This window comes from Rhipicephalus sanguineus, chromosome 1, assembly GCF_013339695.2.
Source record: "Rhipicephalus sanguineus isolate Rsan-2018 chromosome 1, BIME_Rsan_1.4, whole genome shotgun sequence".
NCBI lineage: Eukaryota > Metazoa > Arthropoda > Arachnida > Ixodida > Ixodidae > Rhipicephalus > Rhipicephalus sanguineus.
In genome coordinates this window covers 82,632,406-82,655,117 of record NC_051176.1, presented here as the reverse complement: position 1 = coordinate 82,655,117, position 22,712 = coordinate 82,632,406, and the positions used below count along the sequence as shown (strand labels likewise).

Here is a 22,712-nt window from a genome sequence, read left to right as displayed (position 1 = left end):
CTGCCCCTCCGGAGCCTGCAGACCGTCGCGGCGCGTGAGTTCTCGCCCATGATCGTGGACCAGCTCGTTGAGGTTTGGGAAGCCCTCGAGAACGTTCTTCCCCATGTGTGCAGGGAACCAAGTGATAAAATGAGAACCGGGACAAGCCCTCTTATCTAGAATGGAGGCCGCCTCTCGAGCGAGGTTGCCCGATTCGAAAGCTCTGATTGCCTCCCTCGAGTCGGTGTAAATGTAGGAACGCTCTGGGTCAGACAAGGCCAGCGCTACCGCAATTTTCTCCGCTATACCCGGGGTGGCCGCCCTTACTGAGGCGGAGGAGCGAAGCTCCCCCCGCCCGTCTAAAACCGACAACGCAAACATTCTCCTGTTCCCGTACTGCGCTGCATCGACAAAGACGGCGGAGTCCATGTCATCTTTAACTCTCCTCAAGATGGCTCGTGCACGGGCTTTACGTCGACCCTCGTTACACTGCGGATGTACGTTTCGCGGGAAGGGCCCCACCATGTAGGTCGCCCTCGTTTCCTGACTCAGTGTTGTCCGCCGTTCCTCCATGAACGTAGAAGCCATGCCAACCTCGTCAAGGATCCTCCTGCCAGCCTTTGTCGACGATAGCCTAACCACCTGGGCAGTGACCTGCGCCTCTATTATCTCGTCTATGTTATTTATTTTTATTTATTTATTTATTTATTTATAAAATACTGCAGACCCTATTTGGGTCCAAGCAGGAGGGCAGATACATGAATACATATGCATCAATAGCAATCAGAAAAAAAAAACGAAAGATGAAAGTCACAGCCAAGTAAGTCACAACACTGAATAATTACAAAAACATTGTCAATAAAAATGACGTCAGAAGCAAATAACAGTAGTAAGAACACATTGCATGCAGATAAACATTTGCTTATATCCCCGCAAGACACTTGAAATACTGAAAAAAAAGGAACACTATAAATAAGAAAAGAATGATTGGTCAACACGCCAGTGGCGAAACATCAAGTAGATATACGTTCAATGGAATCTGCGCTTATTAGTTGTGATAAATGCAGGTTATTCCAATCGGTTATAGTGCGCGGAAAGAATGAAAATTTGAAAAGGTTAGTTCTGGTCTTATATGGTGTTAAAGAGAATTCGTGACGATGCCGTGTTCGTCGTGCTGCAAGCGGTGTCACATAAGCTTGTGGGTTGAGAGAGAAAGAGTTGTTTTTAAGTTGGAAAAGAAATTTTAACCTGTGTATTTTCCTTCGAAGCTGAAGTGTCTGGATATTATGTTCTTTCATTAGGCTAGTGGGAGAGTCAGTTATTCTATATTTAGAAAAAATGAACCTAACTGCTCTGCGTTTAATCATCTCTAGAGCATTAATGTTAGTTTTTGTGTAGGGATCCCATACGATGCATACATATTCTAGTTTCGGTCGGATGAGTGAAGTGTAGGCTAGCATTCTAGTATCATGAGGAGCGTGCTTTAGTTTGTGCCTGAGGATGCAAAGTTTTTTGAAGGAGGAGTTACATACGTTGGAAATGTGGTTATTCCAACTTAGGTCGCAGGTGTGCATCCCGAGTTGATCTAGCCTGTCGGAGCTCGTGAAAATAGGCAAGCCTAGGACTTTCTTGATGCTCTTACGCATGAGCGTATTTAACTTCCTTTTCTCTGTTTTAGTCCATATTAGAGCTGACGCCACATAGTTATTATAGCTCATGAGAAACGCGTGGTACATCCTAAGGAGGTTGTCCTCACTTAACCCCTTCTTTCGGTTGGACACCGTAGCGATTAACTTTAGCATATTCTCTGTCTTGTCTGTAACGTGGGTAATTGTTTTGGCATTACAGCCCCTGGCGTCTATGAGCAGGCCTAGGATTTTCACTGAGTCGACTCTAGGAATTTTCTGAGCACTCGCATATAATGCCACGGGGAGCTGGTTTAAAGGTGTTAGACCTCTAACTCCTTGCCTTGCCGGTCTGTAAAGTAACAGCTCCGACTTACTCGGAGACACCTTCAGACCCGCTTCCCCGAGGTAGGTCTCCGTCTCGTCCAAGGCCGCTTGTAAAGCTTGCTCGATGTCCGCTAGGGAACCCCCTGGGCGCAAAATCGTGATGTCATCCACGTAACGTGCGTGACCTATGCCCCGGAGGCCACCCAGCCTGTCTGAAAGACCCTTCATGACTATGTTGAAGAGAAGCGGTGAGATAACTGAACCCTGGGGGGTACCCCGAGGTCCCAATTTGTATTCGCTCGACCGAATCCGCTCCGCTTGAATAGTAGCAGTTCTGTTCATGAGAAACGACCTGACAAAGGCCTGGAATTCGACTCCCAGGCCCATGCCCGCCGTGGCCTGCAGTATGTATCGATGGAACACTGTGTCAAACGCCTTAGTGAGATCCATGGCTAGAATCCCCCTCTCGTCTCGAGTGCCGCTATCAAAGATTTGCTTCTTCAGCATTAGCATAACATCTTGCGTAGATAGCCCGTGCCGGAAACCCATCATATTATGTGGAAATAGGCCCATACCCTCTATATACCCGGAAACCCTGTTCAAAATCGCGTGTTCTGCTACCTTGCCTATGCACGAAGTTAGCGATATCGGTCTCATGTTGTCCAAATCAAGGGGTTTTCCAGGTTTTGGAATCAATATCACCGAGGCCGCTTTCCATTCGTCGGGCACATCTACTTCCTCCCATACTCTGTTGATCTCCTCAGTTAGTAGTTCCACTGCCTTATCGTCCAAGTTCCGTAATCGTCTGTTAGAAACCTTATCCGGCCCCGGAGCCGATCTGCTATTTAAATTGTGCAGCACCACCCTTATCTCCGATTCGGTGAAGGGCGCGTCCAGATCCTTCACCGTCGCGCACTCGATCTGCGGATAATCCTCGTCCTGCGTCGGCCCTATGGGGAGCTATTTATCCGCGACCGCATTCAAAAAAGATTGTTCAGTACCTCCCTCCTGCTTGTGCCTGTGGATGACTTTACTGAGTGTTTGCCTTTGATTCCCCTTAGTCTGCGCGTCACCCAGGAGGTGTTTTAAGAGGTTCCACTTCCCTCCTGTGCGCATGGACCCGTCTACTGCCGCGCATACCTCGTCCCACTGTAGCCTGTTGAGCTCCGCGCAATATCTCTCTATCTCTCTATTAAGCTCCGCAACCTTTTTTCTTAGCCTGCGGTTTAGCCGTTGTGTTTTCCACCTCGTCAGAATCGAGGATTAGGCCTCCAACAGGTGCGCTGGGTGCGGGTCCATCCTTGGGACTTCCGCTTCCGTTTGTACTACCTTAGTAGCCCTCTCTACATCCTCCTTGAGCGAGGCGATAACCTCGCTGAACGAGGAATATGTGTCCGTGCGCTCCTTCCTAATTGTCCTAAACTGGTCCCAGTCCGTGACTCGAAATACCCTTGTCGGTTTGGCGTCGACCTGTAAAGTTATCGCTGCTATGAAGTGGTCACTGCCCAGGTTCTCATGTTTATTGGCCCACTTGACGTTACCTACGTTCCTCACACATGCCAAGTCAGGCGTTGTGTCTCGAGCAACCGACGTGCCCAGCCTAGTGGGGAACCCTGGGTCCTTGATTACAGTAAACGCGAGATCATCCAGGATCCTCACCAGGTTCTCTCCTTTTACCGTCTGTCTCGCATAGCCCCATGCATTATGAGGGGCGTTAAAGTCCCCGGCAACTATCAGTGGAGAGAGCTTGGCTATCGACGTCGCCTTCCTAAGCAGAGAGTTAAACGTCTGTCTATGATCCGACGGCGGGCTATACACATTAAGTACAAAGACGCTCTGCTTGAGCCATCCGTGCGGTATAACCTCCACGAAAAGGACCTCCATCTTACCCCGTCCGGATTGAATTTGGTGTTCAATATAGGCTAACTTTTTGCTGATCATCGTGGCTAGTCCTCTTCCTCCCTCGTTCCTGACCGACACAGTTTTAAACCAGGAAGGGTAGGGACATCACATAGTGTCTCCTGTAATAACAATAACTGCGGCTTTTCCACCTGAATCTCCAAAAATTGCCGCAGTGGAGCCTTGCGCCTTTGAAAACTAGCGCAGTTCCACTGCCAGATTACCAGCTCTTTTTGATCGCCCTCCATGATGCTACATTATACCATGCCTTGCTCCGCACCCGGAGCAACATCGGAGTGATTCATTGTCTTTCTCTGCGTTCGGACCTTGGCTTTGGCCCTAATCGCCGCCTTTTCCTCCAGTACCGTTACTCTTTGCAACAAAAGCTTTACACTTTCCTGATTTTCTCTACTTATCCTGGGTAGTTCCTCCAACATCTTTCTTTGCTGAGCCTCTCCCTCAGATGCTTCCGAGTCGCTCTCCTCTACAGGTAGAGGCGCCTTACGCTTTGCTTTAGTGAGACCTACGCGGGGTACCTGTTCGACTACCTCTGGCGACTGGTTGCTCGCCTCTATTTCACAAGGCTTGGGGTTTGCCTGACGGCTTTGAGGCGGCGTACCTCCTCTCTAAGCTCCTTAACTTCCTTAAGCAATGCATCTACGTGCGACCTAGTACCATGCTCTGGCGAAGCCGACCACGTTACCTCCTTTGGTCTCTGCTGCTCCCTCTTCGTCGTCCCTTTGACACGATCCGCCCAGGTAGGCTCCTCCTAGATTCTCACGCTGGGCGCTGAGCACCCTCTGGATCGAGAGCGGCCCCTTGTAGCGTCGCGCTTCCGCGCTGCTAGCGTGCGTGAGCGGCTCCTCTCGGTGCTGCGCTCCTGCAGAGCTGGCGTACGCGAGCGGCTCCTGCCACCCGCCGTGCTGACGTTGGTCGAGTCACGTGACCGATGAAACCCCTGCAGCTCCTCGTCGCGTCGCGTCGCCTCTGTTGCCTCCGTCGTGTTCTTACGATATATGGAACTTGAGATTTGTCCCTGCACTCCTTGGCCGCCGTAGGGTGCGGGCCACCGCACAAAGTGCACTTCGGGTCGCACCGGTGATCTTCCGTCGGCGATCGTTTGCCGCAGGTGCGGCACCACTTGCTTCCCGGGTTGGGACACACGTCAGCCCGATGTCCCAGTTCTCCACACTCGTAGCAGACTTCCGTGTGGTGTCGGTAGAGCGTGCACCGAAATATGCTTGCGCCGCATGCCACGTAGTTGGGCACCCTCATGCCCTCGAAAAGCACCACCACCGCCGTGGTGTTCTTGATCCGCCTGGCCTCCAAAGCGCCCGGGTTGCGATGATTTACAATTCTCGCTCTGAATTAAGCCTCGGTGACTTCCACGTCGACTCCTCTTATGGAAAATTTATTTCCTGGACTACGCAACAGCAACTGATTTTTTTTTTCGCGGTCACGAAACGGTAAACGCATGTAATATTACGCCCGGCACAAGAGTAGAATTGCACCAGGCGTCAGAACATGTCATTTGCACAATGAGTGGATGGTTTAAAGGCCCACCCATGACAAAGCGCTCATGCATAAATAATCAGAATTATCAGGAACAGAGAGAGAGAGAGAGAGAGAGAATTTATTTACAGAAAGACAGAGAGGTCGGCCTGAGCTATAGTTTGCTCTGGCCTGCTACTCTACACTGGGGAGGGGGGACAGGGGAGCGAAAGAGTGATGAATGACGATGGTAAGGTAGGGAGATGAGAATATAGTTCGTGACGCTGCATCGACAAAGTGTGCAGCTGCGAAAGTGCGCGTGTTGCCTTACAGACGCGTAGTGGGTTCTTCGCCAATTCGAAAAAGGATATCGTAATAATATCTGGGGTTTAACGTCCCAAAACCACGATATGGTTATGAGAGACGCCGTAGTGGAGGGCTCAGGAAATTTCGACCACTTGGGGTTCTTTAACGTGCACCTAAATCGAAGTACACGGGCCTCTAACATTTTGGCCTCCATCGAAAATGCAGCCGCCGCGGCCGGGATTGCCAGGCCGATCCAACAGCTGGGTCTGACATGTGCTAGGTGTCCTGCGCTAAAGTCACTGGAACGGGAAAAGTACCGGGACCGTCCTACCCGCCGCCATATTTGGACCATCGCGGCCGAAGCTGCGGCTGCGCGGTGTTGATTTCACGCGGAGTAACAAATTTTTTACGCGTTGCGTGCGCTTTTGCAGCCCCGAATGAAGCATACCGTTGTTCTGTAACTGATTAGGAAAGAAATAGCGGCAGTTTTCACTTGCCTACACGCGCGCGCACGCGTACTAGCGCGATAAATAAATGCGAACTGCGCGGCATTTACGCGTTCGGCTGTGGGTAGTAATTAAATGCAAAGCATTTCCTAGCGAACTTCTGCCACTTTGAACGTATCTATCTATCTATCTATCTATCTATCTATCTATCTATCTATCTATCTATCTATCTATCTATCTATCTATCTATCTATCTATCTATCTATCCGCCCACGACTTTGTGCTCTCACGGCCTTTTCGTTCATGCGATATACACGAAATTTGGTATGGCATAACATGACAGTACGGCATGATTTAGATGCCACGCTCATGGTGCGCTCGCGTCCGCTTCGCTAGCTTGATACACACCAAAATTGGTATGGCGTGACAAGAGTGTATGACGAACACATGTTACTGGTTATAACGTGCAAATCATGACAGGCATACCATGTAAAACATCATTTACATGACATGCTCTCGGGGCGCTCGCGGTCGTTTAATGAAATGCATATACACCTAAATTGATATGACGAGATATTTCTGTATGACGAACGTTAGTGACAGGTGGTAACATGTATATAATGCCTTACATGACGTGCGTGCCGTTATTTTCATGTTACCACCTGTTATTTATGTTCGTCGTACAGTCACGTCATGCAATACCGATTTTGGTACATATCAAGCCAGAGAACCGGCCGCGAGTGCATCATGAGCATGGCATGTAAATCATGCCTTACATGACATGCGTGCCATTTTTTTCATGTTACCAGCTGTTATTTATGTTCGTCATACAGTCACGTCACGCAATACCAACCTGTAGCAGTCGGTTTTCATGGCGCGCTGATCGTTCTATGTGAGCCCCAAGGCGCCAATTTTACTCCAAACATACTTAAGAGCTGCCCGGCAATGTTATTGTGCATGAACTTTCTGCGACAACCACGCAAAACAAGCTGAACTAGTGCAGGGGAGACGCAAGCATTCCCCGAAACAACATTTGCGAATTCTCAAGAAAACGTTTGCATCACAAAGGCGGGTATCAGTCGTGGCAACAAATTTTTCCCGCCGTATTCTGCGCAGCCACATTCCCCGTCGCTTGGCATCCTTTTCCCCGCTGGGAATACCAAAGAGGGCTTTGGCCGTTTCCCGCCGGTTGCTGTAACCAAAAGCGCAGCACCCGGACCTTCTCGGATGCCTCGACAGGCTTACGATGAAGTGTCAAAACGATACGGGGTGTCGTAATGTTCCTGCACGCTTTTCTGAGGCTATAAAAACAATCGCCATCCAAAGCGCCGTGCGTCGGCGGCCGGGAGACAATAGCGATGCGAGCGAGCTGGACCGTTTATGTGGCGAAGCCGCCGAAAGGGCGCGGCGGCGAAGAGAGAACGGATGCGGTACTTTTCACCTTACAGTGATTTTATCCTGCGCTGTGTCGCAGCGCCAGCTGTCGGGCGAATGCTTCGCCTCAAGGCCGTTCTGGGAAGCGGGTGGTTTGAACGGCGTTAATGGTATGAGGGCCACTAAAACGGAATTTTGTTTCAAGGTAAATATATCCTTCGCGTGGAACTAGCGCTACCAGGTTGCTGGAAAGCTATTGCAACAGTCAACGATGGCTTAGTATTTTCCTTTAGTGTCGCTTTCAACGTTTATTGTTCCTAGTGATTTTTGGCTGGAATGTTCCAAAATTTTCCTGTATCTAGCAAGAACGCTATCTATTCCGCATAATCTATATGCACGTGTACTGGATTTATTATATTTTATTCATTTATTTGTAACTTATCTGTGGCCGGAAGACACAGAAATACTCAAAAAGTTGTGGTCTTAATTCTTTGGTCTTGCTTATTCAAAATAATATTCATTGTTCAATAATAAACACTGTGCTCATAATGCCGCTTCTGTCCTATTTGGTGACAAATGTTGTAAAAAATCAAATGGCATGGCTATAGGGTTGCCACCTGCCCGGTTTTGGACCGGCCGGGCCGGTTTTTTAGACAAGGGGCCGGTCGCCGGTTTGCACCTAAGACCGGCCATCATTGGCCGGTTTTTTGCTCATCGTATCCCGAGTATTCTTTTTTTTTACTCTTCTCCGTGTTGACCGCACGTGTTGACTGAGGAATTCCACCTGCGCGGTCGGGGACTGACCGGCGGTCAGTCCCCGACCGCGTAGTTTAACAACTACGACGGTAAATATTTATCGTCAATCACCAAAACTCTTACGCTATTAGTCAACCACTTTCTGGGATCCCTTCAAGTCTAGCGATCGTTGGAATAGAGCATATTATTGCGCGTGTATGGTACATGCATATCCGACATTTTTGTGGAATAGGCACATTTTAACGTTCCTTAACTATAACGCCACTGGCCTGTTGGATTCAGACGCAAAGAAGAGCTTTTTTTTATGGACGAAGCATTGTGGTTCCTTTTCAGTGCAGCACATTCAGACTAATAAGCGAAGCTTCATTCCAATCACGGGTACTTTTATGTCAGCAATTAGGCTAGTTGCATGGTTAGCTGAGTGTGCTGCTTTTGTTTGTGCATTAGGTTTATTTGGCTCAATGAAAGCAATGTTACATTAAATGGCAATGCATGCCGAAGAATTGACATAGCGTCTATTGTTCAACATTATTTTAATCTCCTGTTAACTACCCCCCCCCCCCCCCGAAGGGCCGGTTTTTTTTTCGGTAAAAGGTGGCAACCCTACATGGCTACCTCGGCTACTTATTAGCTTGAGCTCTGGCTTCTTTTCAAATCCACCCGAAGGAAACCCTGGCAGTGTGTAACATTGGTGCAGGCGATGCGACGGGATAACGCGGCGTGCGGCAGCGGCAAGGCACATTGACTCCGGCTTAAGTCGCGGCGGTTCAGGAACTCCAAGTGTTTACTCGATTTCTTCGCGAATAATATCTGCGATGTAATCCAGTTGAGGCTGAGACGACGAGAACATAGGACGGAGTTCTTTGCGCACAACGCCCCTTATGGTTTTGCGCAGGTCGATGGAGCAGAGTCCTTCAACTTCTATGTAATCTAGTGCCTAGCAGGGACAGTATTGCGCAGGGGTCAGTACTCCGGTTGCAATCCTTCTGACATACGGCTAATTCGAGAATCAGGATGGTGTGGATGTCTTCGTGGCGTGGGCTTGGTTACAGCGTGACGCGGGTTTCCGACACATGAACGGACAAGCACCTCCACCAAATGTAACGTGGTTGTGACGGTGAGGAATCAAGCAGTGAAACTAGTAAAGAGTGAGATACTTATTGGTGCACATGTTCCCGAAAAAAGTAGCACTCAAAGTACATGAAAGTAACACTCACAATAGAATGATAACGCAAAGCATGAGCGTCGGGAGCGATAATCGTCAGCTTTTATACGTGCGCGATCAATCATTCCAGCGCCATCGCTGATACTCGTATTACTTCCACAATCAATTCAACCAATTGCTTCGTGCGCGCAATTTTATCGGAACATTTGACATTGTTTGCTTCCGTGTAATGGTGCAGGAGTGCACCATTACACGGGAGAAAACATCGCCAGACACGTGAATGCTAGAACGACAGCGCCATGTCTGTCATTCTATCACTTTGCCGTGTCTAGCACTGTTTGTTCTCGTGCTAATCATGGTTTTCATACACCTGACGTGGCCTGCCCTCAGTGAAAGCACTTGTTTAGTGATGCATGGTCGCGATGAAAATAAAGCTCGTACGCGTAACAACATGCCAACATGATTCGCGTCTCTGTAACTGGAGATTACTTCAACTTCAGTGATGTTAAGTGACTAACATTCACTCTAAGGAGATTTTTTCTGAAGGCTTGGCCGAATGACTTATGCTGCTTACGTTTTGTGCCATACGATGAGGCCTTCAAGACACTGACGAACGCAAGACAGACGAGAAAAGACGCCATGCGGATTCCGCCCGCCAACTGTGTTCTAGGGAAGGTTGCAACGCAGAACAGGCGCAAGAAGTACGAACGCGCGATACTGAAAGCAATCGGGAGCAAAGGGCACACTACTCTCATCCTAGTAGGAGCTACCTGGACCCAAATAGTCACCACTGACTTTCAGTCTCCATACTTCTTCAAATCCGTTCGTTTTCCTTCACAAAATCAGATAACTTTTCAATCGTTTTTAGTGTTTTGTATTTCCTTGCATCAGGAAAATGTGCATATGAAAAATTGTGGGAATGACTGACTGTCGGCCGTTGATTAACCCAGGAGTCGCAATCGCAAATTTCGGATTTAATATAATAAAGGAAATATGAGTAAAATGAAATCCACAGCATTTCTTTTCTAGGTTCGATGTGTTCACGATGCGATTATGCGGAGAAATTTGAATTATTCGTGTTTTTAAACATTACATATTGCCACGTGCGTTTCTTATTATCACTTTTGCTGCATTCGGTTTTCGCCCACAAAGACTGTCAGCAACGCTCAGCGCAAACGGCGCCTCATTGTTCGAGAAGCTTCCCGATTATTGTAGATCGTTTTGTTAAGATTGCGCGCAAGACGCGAACACTGGAACTTATTCTAGCACTTGCGCGACAACCAGCGACAACGCTGGAATATTCGACGCAACATGTATAAATGCCGACGCGCTTCACCGCTTGTCAGTTAATCGATGGTCGACGCTCTGCTCGCCGCTATCAGTTTATTGCTGTAGTTTGCCTTTCAGTTTCCCGGCCACAAGTTCGGCCAAATAAAGAGTTTCATCTGTGACGTGCTGACTGCTGCCTTCGTCGACGTCACGACCACGTGACAATATAGATAATGGTAAATTAATTTTTGAAAGTACCGCACACACATCATATATTATGAATTTATTTGCAACAAACAAATCACAATCTAGTACGCCATAGACCAGGGGCGTAGCCAGAAATTTTTTTCGGGGGGGCCTTCAGCCATACTTTATGTATGTTCGGGCGTGCGTTTGTATGTGTGCGTGTATGTATACGCAAGCAAAATTGAAAGTTTTCAGGGGGGGGGGGGTTGAACCCCCTAACCGCCCCCCTTGTCTACGCCCTGCCATGGATCCTTTTTTAGTGACTAATACACATTTTGAATTACTTTCTCCTTAAAGCTATTTTCTGGATTGCTGGTTCTCAAGACGAAGATCCTGAAGTATGTGGTAAGAAAATTTCTCGTGCTTCCTTTTATAATGAGGTATACCGCACAATGTCAGTAAGCAATACTAAGAAACGTTTTTTTTATATATCATACGCCCTCTGTTTAAACAATACCACCTTTGGTCTTTAAGATATTTTCTTCTTTTTCTGCTCCTAATTCCTAATTCGGAAGAGTAAAGATATCTTCAGATCGCATGGTTGACCACTCCGCTATGAATGCGTTGTGCACTGGGAGAATTATCTTCTTCTACAGCTTTGTTTTACAGCCTGCTCGACAGCGATGAATTCGTCACCGAAGAATTCACGAGCTTGCTTGCCATTACGACGTCTAAATCGGATTGTGGTATCATAGCTTTGTTTTCTAACTGCGCATGCTGCGACATTTGAAGCAAGAGAATTCTGTAGTGTGTACCGTACCATCACTACTTTCTCTCTCTTTTTCTAAAAATTAAATTCCCATACCCATGACGGACACGCCTTCTTTTGGGTAGGTCACCACCTTCTAAAAACTTTTTGCAGTTGTACTCCAAAAGTTATAATTATGGTTTTGGCTTGCAGGGCTTATGTAAATTTAAACTTTAAAACGATGAAATTACTAAAAATGTAAAAAACGGATTTTATAAAAGTCAAAACATGCCAAACTATGCACGTTGTGCCAACAGTCCTAACTACAAAATGGTTGGCGTGATTCAAAAGCGATTTGGCAGGTATGTAGTGAGGACAATGTCCTGTGCATCTAACCTCCACGATCACCACATCGCTAAGCTAAGGTGCGTTATCATAAAAAGACTGATGAAGTTCACATTTCACAGGATTGTTTTGCGCACAATTGGCCATAGTACCAAAAGTTACCACTCGTTTTCAATAATTCTGCTTGAGTGCACAGTTCCATTTATAAAGAAATAGCAGGCACAATTTTATGTGAAAATATTTATGAGAAGAAAAGGTATCGCTGTTTGCGTGACTGTAGGAGGCAAAAAATTACGTTTTGAGAAAAAAGGCTTTAAAGATTTGAAGTGAACGTCCCTGTAATAAAGAAACGTTCATTCAATATGTCTGAATTCAGCAGGCTCATAGCTTAGAACCTCCTTTGAAGCGGCACAATATCATTTTGAGCGAGCTGAAGCACGTATTGTATTTCTAGCTCATCTCGTGTCTTCATCTGACTCTAATCCACGTGCTCCACAGCGGATCCACGCTTTGTTTATCGATTCTCTAACTTTCGTTCATGCTTTTTTTCGTCCTACACTTCGCCATACTTTATGGGGTACTATAACATTCTCCTTCAGAGGCTATAACTCGAAATGGCTAGAGCTCGAAATGGCGTAAGAAAATAAGATTCAAAAGAAAAAAACACAGACAGCCAAGTGAAAACTTAAACAACAGAGTGCCGGAGCCGTGTAGGGAAAATTTAAAAATAAACCGAAAACATCATGTCCCACAAGCTTTGGAAACATACTTAAATAACTTAGCATTACGTAATATGTATATGAAGAGAAATTTATGACGACATGGCAGGTGTTGTGCAGTCAGAAAACTTCAGTTTTGGTTTCGGATGCTTCTACGAGGGGTTGAAAAAATGGTCCTAACTTTTGTACGGCTCAAGGTGCCTACATAATTCTTTTTGTTAACTATTCTTGAAGAGACAGGCAGCGTGAAAATGGTAAATCCAAGAAAAAAAACTTTTTTCCGTTTTCGAAGGTGGTGGCCTACCTTAAGCAATTCAGGGAGAAATCCCCCCGCCCCTTTTCGGTAAGCCGCACTCGCGGTTATTGTACCTCAACGTCGCTCTTCCTTTCTAGCGAGGCAACGACACCAACAAGGGGTTGAGTCGCCACCGCGTGGCAGATCTGTTATTGACAACGGAGCTGCTTATGCCAGCCGTCCATCGTATTCCGCGAAAAAAAAAACTATCACCATCACGAACAGGCGCGCGCTATCTTCGTCTTCTGCTCCCTCCCAGAACACGTGCGCCGATTTGTTTGTCGTGGGACGACATAAATCTGATGGGTGAGAGAACGACTACAGAAATAAAGAGAGACAGAGAGAGAGATAAAGAAAGAAAGTGATAGAAAGAAGCAGAAAGAGAGAAATTCTCTGCGATAAAAGTTTCTTGATGGGGCAGGATTCGAACTCGCGTACCCGCGATCCGAAGACGAGCACCGTAACCACTCGGCAATCCAGGCACACTAACATATAACATAGAAACATATAAAGGCAACAAGAGGAGGAGACATAAAGAAAAATTGAAGGAGCAAGAAATAAAAAGAATATATATATATATATATATATATATATATATATATATATATATATAGAGAGAGAGAGAGAGAGAGAGAGAGAGAGAGAGATCAATAAACAGAGACAAAAAAGATATTAAAAACAGAGGGAAAGAGAAAATGAGAAAGAAAGAGAAGGCGAAACAAAAAGAAAAAAATAAAGACAAACAAAGAAGATCGCCCAGCTCCGCACTTTCTTCAGGCTTGGCACCACTAGTGCGAAGCTGACTTAATTTTTTTTCTTGCTAAAAAACGACAGCCTACTCCCTGCTCTCATGCTGTCAATGTGCGTATTTCTCGGTTGCGCTAAACCGAGTTCCTGGGTGGTGACCCAGAAACGTTTACGTTTTTTCGAACATAGCCAAACTTGTCACTGAACTTCTCCTGCTCACAAAGACGACGCCAAGATTAGGTCTCTCTTGTCATCGCTGCGCTTTTGGGCTAAAAAAATTCCCGAGTTGTTTTGCGGAGTTGGGAATCAATTTGCCGACAGTGAGGTAGATACAAAGCATTTTGTAGTAGCGCGAAGTTTGAACAATAAATGAAAGAGAAGGCAAGAAAAAAAAAGACAGGCGGTGTCACTAGGTAGCACCTGTCTATCTTTTCTTTTCTTCTATTTCCTTTCTTTTTCGAACTTTTGCGCGACTACGATATATGTAGCTAACACCAACTAGCCCAAAAAGACGTTATCCTGACGGTTGGTGTACGTCGCCTGCGTGCTACCCTCTGACATCACCGATGCCGTAGACGACTTACTTGCGTCGCGTTGCACTAAAAAATTAAGGCGTTCTTGACTTTTTGAAAGTGTCACTTTTGCTGAAGCGGCCAAGCTATTTTTCAAATTCAGGCTTTAACCACTGCAGTCAGCATGCACAGCATTCTTAATTAAGCGCATCAAGCACTCGAAGCCTATATATTTCTCAGAAGCCAACAAATCGCAGTCATCATTGACAACAGCAACGAAACCATCAGAACATCCCGTTCAGGCAACTTGTCATTAACAGAAGTAATATTTCGCAATGGTGCTGTATTGTATTGGTGCTCAGGAGGCGGATGTGCACTCAATAGCGAAAGCAAGCCAGCATCAAGCCCACTTCTTTAGCTCTTTTCCGGTGCACTAATTGCTTCAGGTGACGTTCCAAGGCTGCAGATGCAGAATACGGGTCGCTGGCGCCCTGACACTAGGTTGAGGGGACCGTTTTCTGTTGGAGAATCGTCGGGGGCAAAGCGTCGTTTTTTTTTTTTTTGCAGTCAGCAGCTTCGTGATGTATTGAGCTGTACCTTACCCATTGGGTACTCCGCTTTTATTTATAGAAATTATATTTATAGAAGTTATATCAACACTCGACGGTTTACTGCCGTTCGCGTCATGATTGCGTGATTTCCCGAATAAAGTCCAAATTGATAACATCACCCTAAACAGGCAGGGCGTGCAACCACGGACACAACCCAGGCAGCACCCCAGGCAGCACAGAACGAAGGGCCGATATCGGCGATAGACTGGCAGTTCCTGGCCCAAGAACGGCCCATAATTGACAATGTGCCGCCAATATTGGCTGTGCCATTCTAATGGAACGCCGATGTTGGACCAGCATTGACAACGTGCCGCCAATAATGGCTGTGCTAGTCTAATAGAGCGGACACATTGGGCCAGCATTCAGAACGTGCCGCCGATATCGGCTGTGCCAGTCTAATGGAACGGACACGTTGGGCCGAGTTATACAAGCAGCAGCCAATATGGGCTGAGCCATGCAATTAAGCCGGAATTATTGGCCCGTCGTTCGAACGATATTGCCGACGTCGGCTAAACAGTCAACTTCGTCGGTATAACATCGGTCCGTTATGAGCCAATTTCTGCGCCTACTGCTGTTTGGTGCTCTTCGGTGGTCCCACTTCACACGCCGATTTTTGAAGTCCGAGAGCGTAATGTGCCGGACACAACATAAACATATTTTGGTCATTAAATCATACACAGCTCGTAGATATGCATGATCGTTGGTTGAGCTAGCGCAAGACTGTTAACTAGAGAGTTTTAGTGCTGGGTTCCCGCGGGCTTGGGGGCGCGCGGGCCCTTGCGCTCTTTTGTATTCTCGGTGGATGCGGCTGGGAGTACAAATGAACGCAAGAGCGTGCGTACGCAGGTGGCTTGGGGTCCCCAGCACTAAAACTCTCTACTGAGAAAAATTTACCCATTTTATCACCTGCCAGGCGTCCGATCCGGTGCTTCAGTACGAAGCAACCGCGGATCCGGCTGCCGTACGACCGTAACGGCGCGCTGGACGTCGGATCGGACGCAAATTGTATCGTATCGTGTGTCCTGCTTTGCTATCACCGCGATCGATTAGGCTGTCTCGCGTTGTTCACAGCGCAGTACCGGTTAACGGCTTCCCACTTGTAGGTGCTCGACGTGTGCGAAGTGAGGGTTATGCAGTTGATCGAGTTAGAGCGTTGTTGTGATTGAATCGTATAATATGTGCGGTTGCCGTAATCTGACACGTATGCCCACATAGTATGTTGACGCCACGACCACAGAAGTCAACTTCAACATCTTGAAATGCGTGTAGCGCGCTGTGGCGGAGTGCGTGGGCGTCAAGCACCTTGTGTACGCGCCGCATCGTAGCGAGTTCGAATCTCGGCCTGCTGCCTTTTCTTTCGTGTTTTCTTTTCTTAGAATAGGTTGTTTACACCCTACTCTGCCGAAAACAGCAGCCTACGCGGTAGGCACGGCCCGCGCAGCACGATGCGAAAAAAAAAAAAAAAACGCTTCCGTGAGTTCGTACGTGTTCTTACATTGAACATAACACGCCGAACCGTAAATAACAAAAAAAAAAGGAAAAAAACGCGTGCATGCGGCAACAAAACCACTTTGATTAAAGACAGAGCCAGTAACGCCCCCCCCCCTTTCCTTTTAAATCGACGGAAAGCTGGAAAGCTGTTGCCTCGATCAAGAGCGGAAAGTTTTATTTTAGACCTAGCTGCTATCCATTGTTATTATTCTTTCGTTTCGTGGTGGGGCGAAGGCTCGCTGTTTTTCGGGAGATTTGTGGATGTACCCATACAATTTGAAGGATATTCGTCAGAATTCGCGGGATCGAGTCTCCCAAAAAATCGGGATAATCACTTGGCATGGTGCCAGGCCTTGTCCACCGCACTGAAAGGGAAATGTTTATGATTAAATCTCGAAAGCTACGATTGTTGCAGTTCACCGCACTGAAAGGGATATGTTTATGGTTAAATCTCGAAAGCTATGTTTGTTGCAGTTACTGCAACCAACAAGCTGGCATAAGTGACTGTTGACAGCACTGGAGATTGTTGCCTGTGCTGTGAGCAGCAGTGAATTTGGGCATGTGCTCTGTTTAAATTTCTCTCTTTCAGTGTCTCAATATTTCGATCCTATCCTTATCTTTCTAGTTCCCTTCCTCCAGACTCAGTGTAGATGAGCAAAAAGGATTTTTGTGCTCATTAACTTGTTTACTTGATTATCACATCTCTCTATGCAATTCTGTACTGCGTGCCTCCAGAAGCTTCTAATCGAGTCAAGCAGAACTAGAAGCAAGGATGAGGAGCATGTTGGTGCAAGCCAAAGTAGCTGCAGGTGCATATCACTTTTGCCGTATTGTCCTTATATCTTTGTGATATAATATATGCTGCTATGCACACATAAAGTCCTCATGGGGTCTTCATATTCATATATAGTACGGGAACATGTTTCCCGCAAGACTTAATTTGTTGAACTGCATGCAACAACCATTTTCACCTTTACTTTTCATAGTACAGATAACATATTGAGCTCATCTGCATTAGTAAATTTTAAAACGGCCGATGTTATTAGAGAGACAGTTTAATTTATGAGCCACAGAAGACACAAATATGCCGGATAGGCACTTTGTAGTTAAGGCCAGTTGCATAACCAGGGCAGTGGCGTAAATCATAGAGAGGTCAGGGGGGTCCTAGCCCCCTTGTATTCAGGCTCGACACCCCTTCCAAGTGCCTCCCCCCCTTGAGATTTATCCTTGAAATATCATATTTCAAAGGTAAATATGTCAATTAAGCAATTCAATTGCTTGACAGATAAGCATAGTGCACTCTCCCAAAAATCAACTTTGAAATCTGAAACCCTTCCAGTGAGTAGAAACAAAGTACTACAAGAGGGAAAGCTGTTTTTGGTTTCAAAAGACACTGTAGATGATGCTTTCTGACATGATATGGGTGACTATTCTGACGTGCCGAAAATGTTTATTATTCTGGCCTTTGAAGTGCAATATAAAGAATCCCCAATCAGCTACCGTTATTTATTTATGTACACGATTGAGTAGAAGATACTGACAACAAAGTGTGAGTTCGATTTCTCAAATATAATAGCGTTATTAAAAAAATCTCTGGTTAATATAAACGCGCTTTACAAGAATGATTCCATGGGTGAATCGCGGGATACTAACAGGATATACGGTTGGAGGTGAAGTTAAATAAAAGTATTTCCTTTACATGTTACAGTAAAAAAGCGCTAGCATTTTCAATGGATAGTTTAACCCAAATGACATATCAGCTATAGCATATAGCTGACGTATGCTACAGCCAGTGGCGGATCCAGAGGGGGGGCGGTAGGGGCGATCGCCCCCTCAAAGCCTGTATCAGCCCCCCCTCCCATGCCTGCAGTGCCTGTCGCCCCCCTCCTTTAGCAAGTTGCTTCAGTTACCATTACACAAAAGGGGAAAGAGAATCTTGTCCCCGCCCTCTACCTCTCTCCTCATCCCTACCCTACCACTCCCCACAACAAAAACACCACAACAAAAAGAAGAGCCTGACGGCCACTTCAGCAGTTCAGGCACAACACTGAAATATGTCACAAAAACATACCTTTAACGCCTTTGTTGCACGAGAACGTTAGGAGTGTACGCAAATGCTGGAAGTACCGATGGACAAGAAAGGCATGACGCATATCTGGCTCATATTCCATGCACTGACAGAAGAAACGTGCTAGGATCTTCAACAATGGCTTCGGTACATCTCTTGAATGTGCCCTCAAGAATGCTGAAGCCAAGTGGACGAGACATGACTGCAGACTGCAGCGCCACAAGTTGAACACATTAACCACCAACCACGAATCCATGCTAGAGTGGATGCCGCAAGGAATCCTGAACACCTAACGCCACTGGCTCTAACTCATCATTCCCGAAACCTCGAACAGCATAAGATTCTGCTGACAAACTGCCGTCCCTCACCAAGTGGTGAAACAAGGTTACCCCGCCCAGCTTGAAGCACCTCATCGTAAGGTGGTTCAATTTTTTTGGCTTCCATGCTTATAACACTGTCTCACCGAACTCCCCGCTCTAAGCTCACCATGTTCATCATGGCTGGGAGTGTGTTGTAATTAAACAAGAAAGAGGACATTGGCGGGAGCGCGCACATACAGTATTTTTCGAATAAACAAGCAATAGCCTCCATGGTCATTTCTGACTAGCTTTCGCATCTGTCCCTTACTCACGTTGATATTCTAATGCTTTTGCACTAAGCAAAAGGCGCGAAAGACTAATAAATTAAGAAAACAATAAAGTATGCGCGCAAGCTTTCAGAAGGCTTTTCATTATTGCAGCACTTACTTTCTTATTGCAGCACAATGTGCTAGAAATAAAGCACTAAAATGGTCCTCCAATGACATTGTACGTCTTTTATATAGAAATATTTATACTGTGTTCATGCTATCTTTCCACATGTGTGGAAAGAGCCAGCTTGCTTCAGTAAAGTGAGGCTTAGATGCTGACTTGCTGAATGAAGATCAATGTGCTCTCTTGTATAGTCACTCTCAGACTCGGCTCGCACATTCATCGATTTATACAGCCTTTGTTACTACCTAATGCTGTTCCTTGCTGTAAATAAGTTTTTAGATATGAGAAGTAACAACACTATCCTCTCTTGAAAGAGTGCTAGCAATATTTGAAACCATGAATATAGCTGTCAGCAACAAACTTAGTTTGTTGTACTAAAGCTTCTGGGAATCTGCATAGCATTATTGTAGTGCGCTGGAGTTAACGTGAGAAAGAACCAATTGAGCAGCACTTGAGCAATTAAGGCAACAGTGAAGTCGAAGAGACCTCATACTAGTGAATTTTCCCATCAGCAAGTAGAGGAAGAGCTACTACAAGTGAATATGCTGTGCACACAGTAAGCTTTTTGGCTTCTATAGGTGCTAAACCAGTTTCAGAGTTGCTGTGTGACCAAAAATGCCTCTGAAAATGTTTGGAGTGCTGTACGTCTGACATGTGGCAGGCTTCACAGCATTTGTCACATTATAAGATATCAAGGACAAAATGCTTAAACACTGCTTTTTGCTGTTCATGGGCACAAGTATCATCTTAATCTTTCATTTTTTCAAATGTGGCTTTACCTTCAGTGCTTATGATGTGGGTCAGTTGGGAAGACGAGCCCGACTTAGGACCATGAGCTTGTTGAAGTATACAACTAAAACAAAGCTCAAGGTGTGTGAGCATGCCATCTTTTATGCCGACTGATAAAAAATGTAGTGCCTGAACCTTCTTTGTGTGAGAACTGGTTGCAGGGATCAAGCTCACAGAAAACACAAAGTTGCACTTTCTTTTCAAAGCCGCTGAAAGAGTGCCACTGAAGGCCACAGCAAATTAAAATAACTTCTTCACTCTTATTGTGGCACTCAAGAGCTAGCACATTTGCAAACCCCTCCACAACATAGATTTACTCAATGGTATGAGATATAACTTAAAGCAATGATTCAATAATTTTTATAGCTATCATAACAAAAGTGTCACAAACACAATTGTGGGTTAGGCATTTTTTCTCACACCCAAATGATTATTTCAAGATACCAAATGTGGTGCATAAACGAAATACAGAAAGAAAGATTTTCCAGAATCTTGAAGAGCTGATGCTGTAAAGATTTTTTTACTGGCTTTACTCAAAACAGGTGAACGTGCAATTTTAACCATACCTCCTGCAGAATGTTAGTGATTCTATGAAGTAGGATATTTTCACTCTTTCAGGCCATTTGTGTACTAATGATGACATCCACATAATAGTGAAACATCTGTTTTGTTTCCATGACATATTTGAGTAAAGGTTACTCAAAAGAAAAGTTTTGTGAAGTGAGCGCAGCATGTCACAGATGACGGACGGTTTTCATCCTGCATCATTTTAAGATATGTGCAGCACTTATGTTCACTGCTCACATATGTGTCCTTCTTCCTGTGTGCTGTCACTGTAGGTCAGAGCTTCTTCATGATGTCATGTATACGAGATGTGTAGTCACCAGCAGGAATATGGGCTTGGTGTTGGTCAGTCTCAAAGAACAACTGGGCAGACCTACAGTCATGCTGTAAACAGGTTTTACAGTGCTTCAGCCAATATGTCTGCCTTGAATGTCATGCGTATATGTTCCACTCCATTGCTCATTGGGTGGTAGGTCGTGGTCGAATATTATAGGCTCAATTTGGCTTTCTGTCTCTGTTTTGATGGAGGACGACATGCCAATTTAAAGTGACACAGCCAGCGGCTGACAAAAGCGGGAGCAACAGTTGCAGCTGTAATGTCTGGAGTCAGAATATATTCCATGCAACACTTGAAACATGCAGTCAACACGAGCCAACAAGTTTGGCTTTGGTAGGGTGGCAATGGCACGATGAGGTCCACAAAAATGTGGTTGAATCAAGTGTTTGGGCCTGCAAACATATCCAAGAATGTCACAGCGTGACTGAATCTTGAAGTGCTGCAAAGCGATCAACACTCACGAGTCTGCTGGTGGAACACCCACGTGATGCTACGTCATATGAAATCTACCGTGAAAAACTTTTGGATTGCCCAGATACATGGGTGTGAAGATTCTCTAGTGGTGTGAATTCTTAATGATGATTGCAAGTGGGCATAAATGATCAAGGCTTGTGTCACAACATGTGTCACAACAAGCGTCTCCTGTTCCTGGCAAAGGAAACCACTGAAATTCTAGCAACGTTGAAGCTTATAATTCTTGTACGTGCCAGAATTCCTTGTCATCGTGTCAAGCAGTTGCCACTTTTTTGAGGTCTATTCCTCTGAGACAGGTGACAGCATTAGTTGGGCAACGTGTCAGGGCATCAGTGACAATGTTGTCAGCTCCCTTGGTGTGGCTAATGTCTGTACTGAATTTTGATATGTACGACATCTGCTGCAGTTTGCGGGTAGTGTGGACACCACCGTTGCGATTGAGGAACTTTAATGGCATAAGGACTCATGTATTTCATGACAAAGAACTCATTTCCTTACACATGTAATGATGAAAATATTCTACTGCTGCTTCAGTCTTCACCCAAAAGTGCTGTAATCTCAGTGGTTGTCAATTTTCAGGAAAAGGAAGCGATTGGTTGCCTGCACTTCTTAGATGAGTTGTTGAAGCACATCCAGCACCTAAAGCTGCATCCAAGATGTCAATGATGATGCATAGTACGTGGAACTCTCATTTGATGTTAGGGGATCCATGGTGTCACCAAGGTGTCTCTCGATCCCTGAAAGGCTGCTCGGGCGTGCTTGGTCCAGGGGAGCTCAATAGCAGCACTTCTGTGTATCAACGGCAGGAAGTGGAGAGGATGTAGAATGGCCCAGTGCCAAGGTACAAAATGGTGGTAGTAGTTCACAAGACAAAGGGACTCGCAGAGCTGACAAATTAGTAGGTATTCAGAGATGGGAACTTTTCAACAGCCATGACTCTGTGTGGGTGTGGTTTAATACTGGAGACGCCGAGACGAGATGAAATGGCCAGGAAAGGTAAGCTTGTTGATGCCAAATACATCTATGTTGACAAATGTTCCAGGCTTGGCCAGATGCTGGATCACAGATTGCAGATGTGAATTGGGCTCATTTGATGAACTGCTTGCAAGGAGTGAGTTGTTGAGGTAGCATGAAAGACGTCGAGGCTGTGTAAAACGCTGAAATGTCCATCTAGAGTTTCTCGTGTCGAATGGCATGAAGGAACTCAAACAGACAGAAGGGTACGTGTCACTATCAGCATGTTCAGGATGTCTTCTGGAGCCACAAGGATTTGATGGTAGGACCGTACGAGACCAATTTGGGAGAAAATTGTTGCACCATGTAGTTTGGCTGTGACATCACGAGAATGTGAGGTGCACTGAGTAATGATCGGGCATGGTTGCTTGTTTCAACTATATGGCTCAATTGGTGTTGCTGCCAGGCCATCAGCCTCCTGGT

At 45.9% G+C, this 22,712-nt stretch overlaps 1 protein-coding gene across 1 annotated transcript in view; it reads left to right on the top strand.

The window, feature by feature from the left end:
- Positions 1-22,712, top strand: part of LOC119393481 (uncharacterized) — a 93,756-nt gene that overhangs the window by 5,625 nt on the left and 65,419 nt on the right. Inside the window, exon 3 of the mRNA XM_049420264.1 lies at positions 11,181-11,228. Coding sequence (XP_049276221.1) covers positions 11,181-11,228 — 48 coding nt within the window. The remainder of the gene's footprint in view (positions 1-11,180; positions 11,229-22,712) is intronic.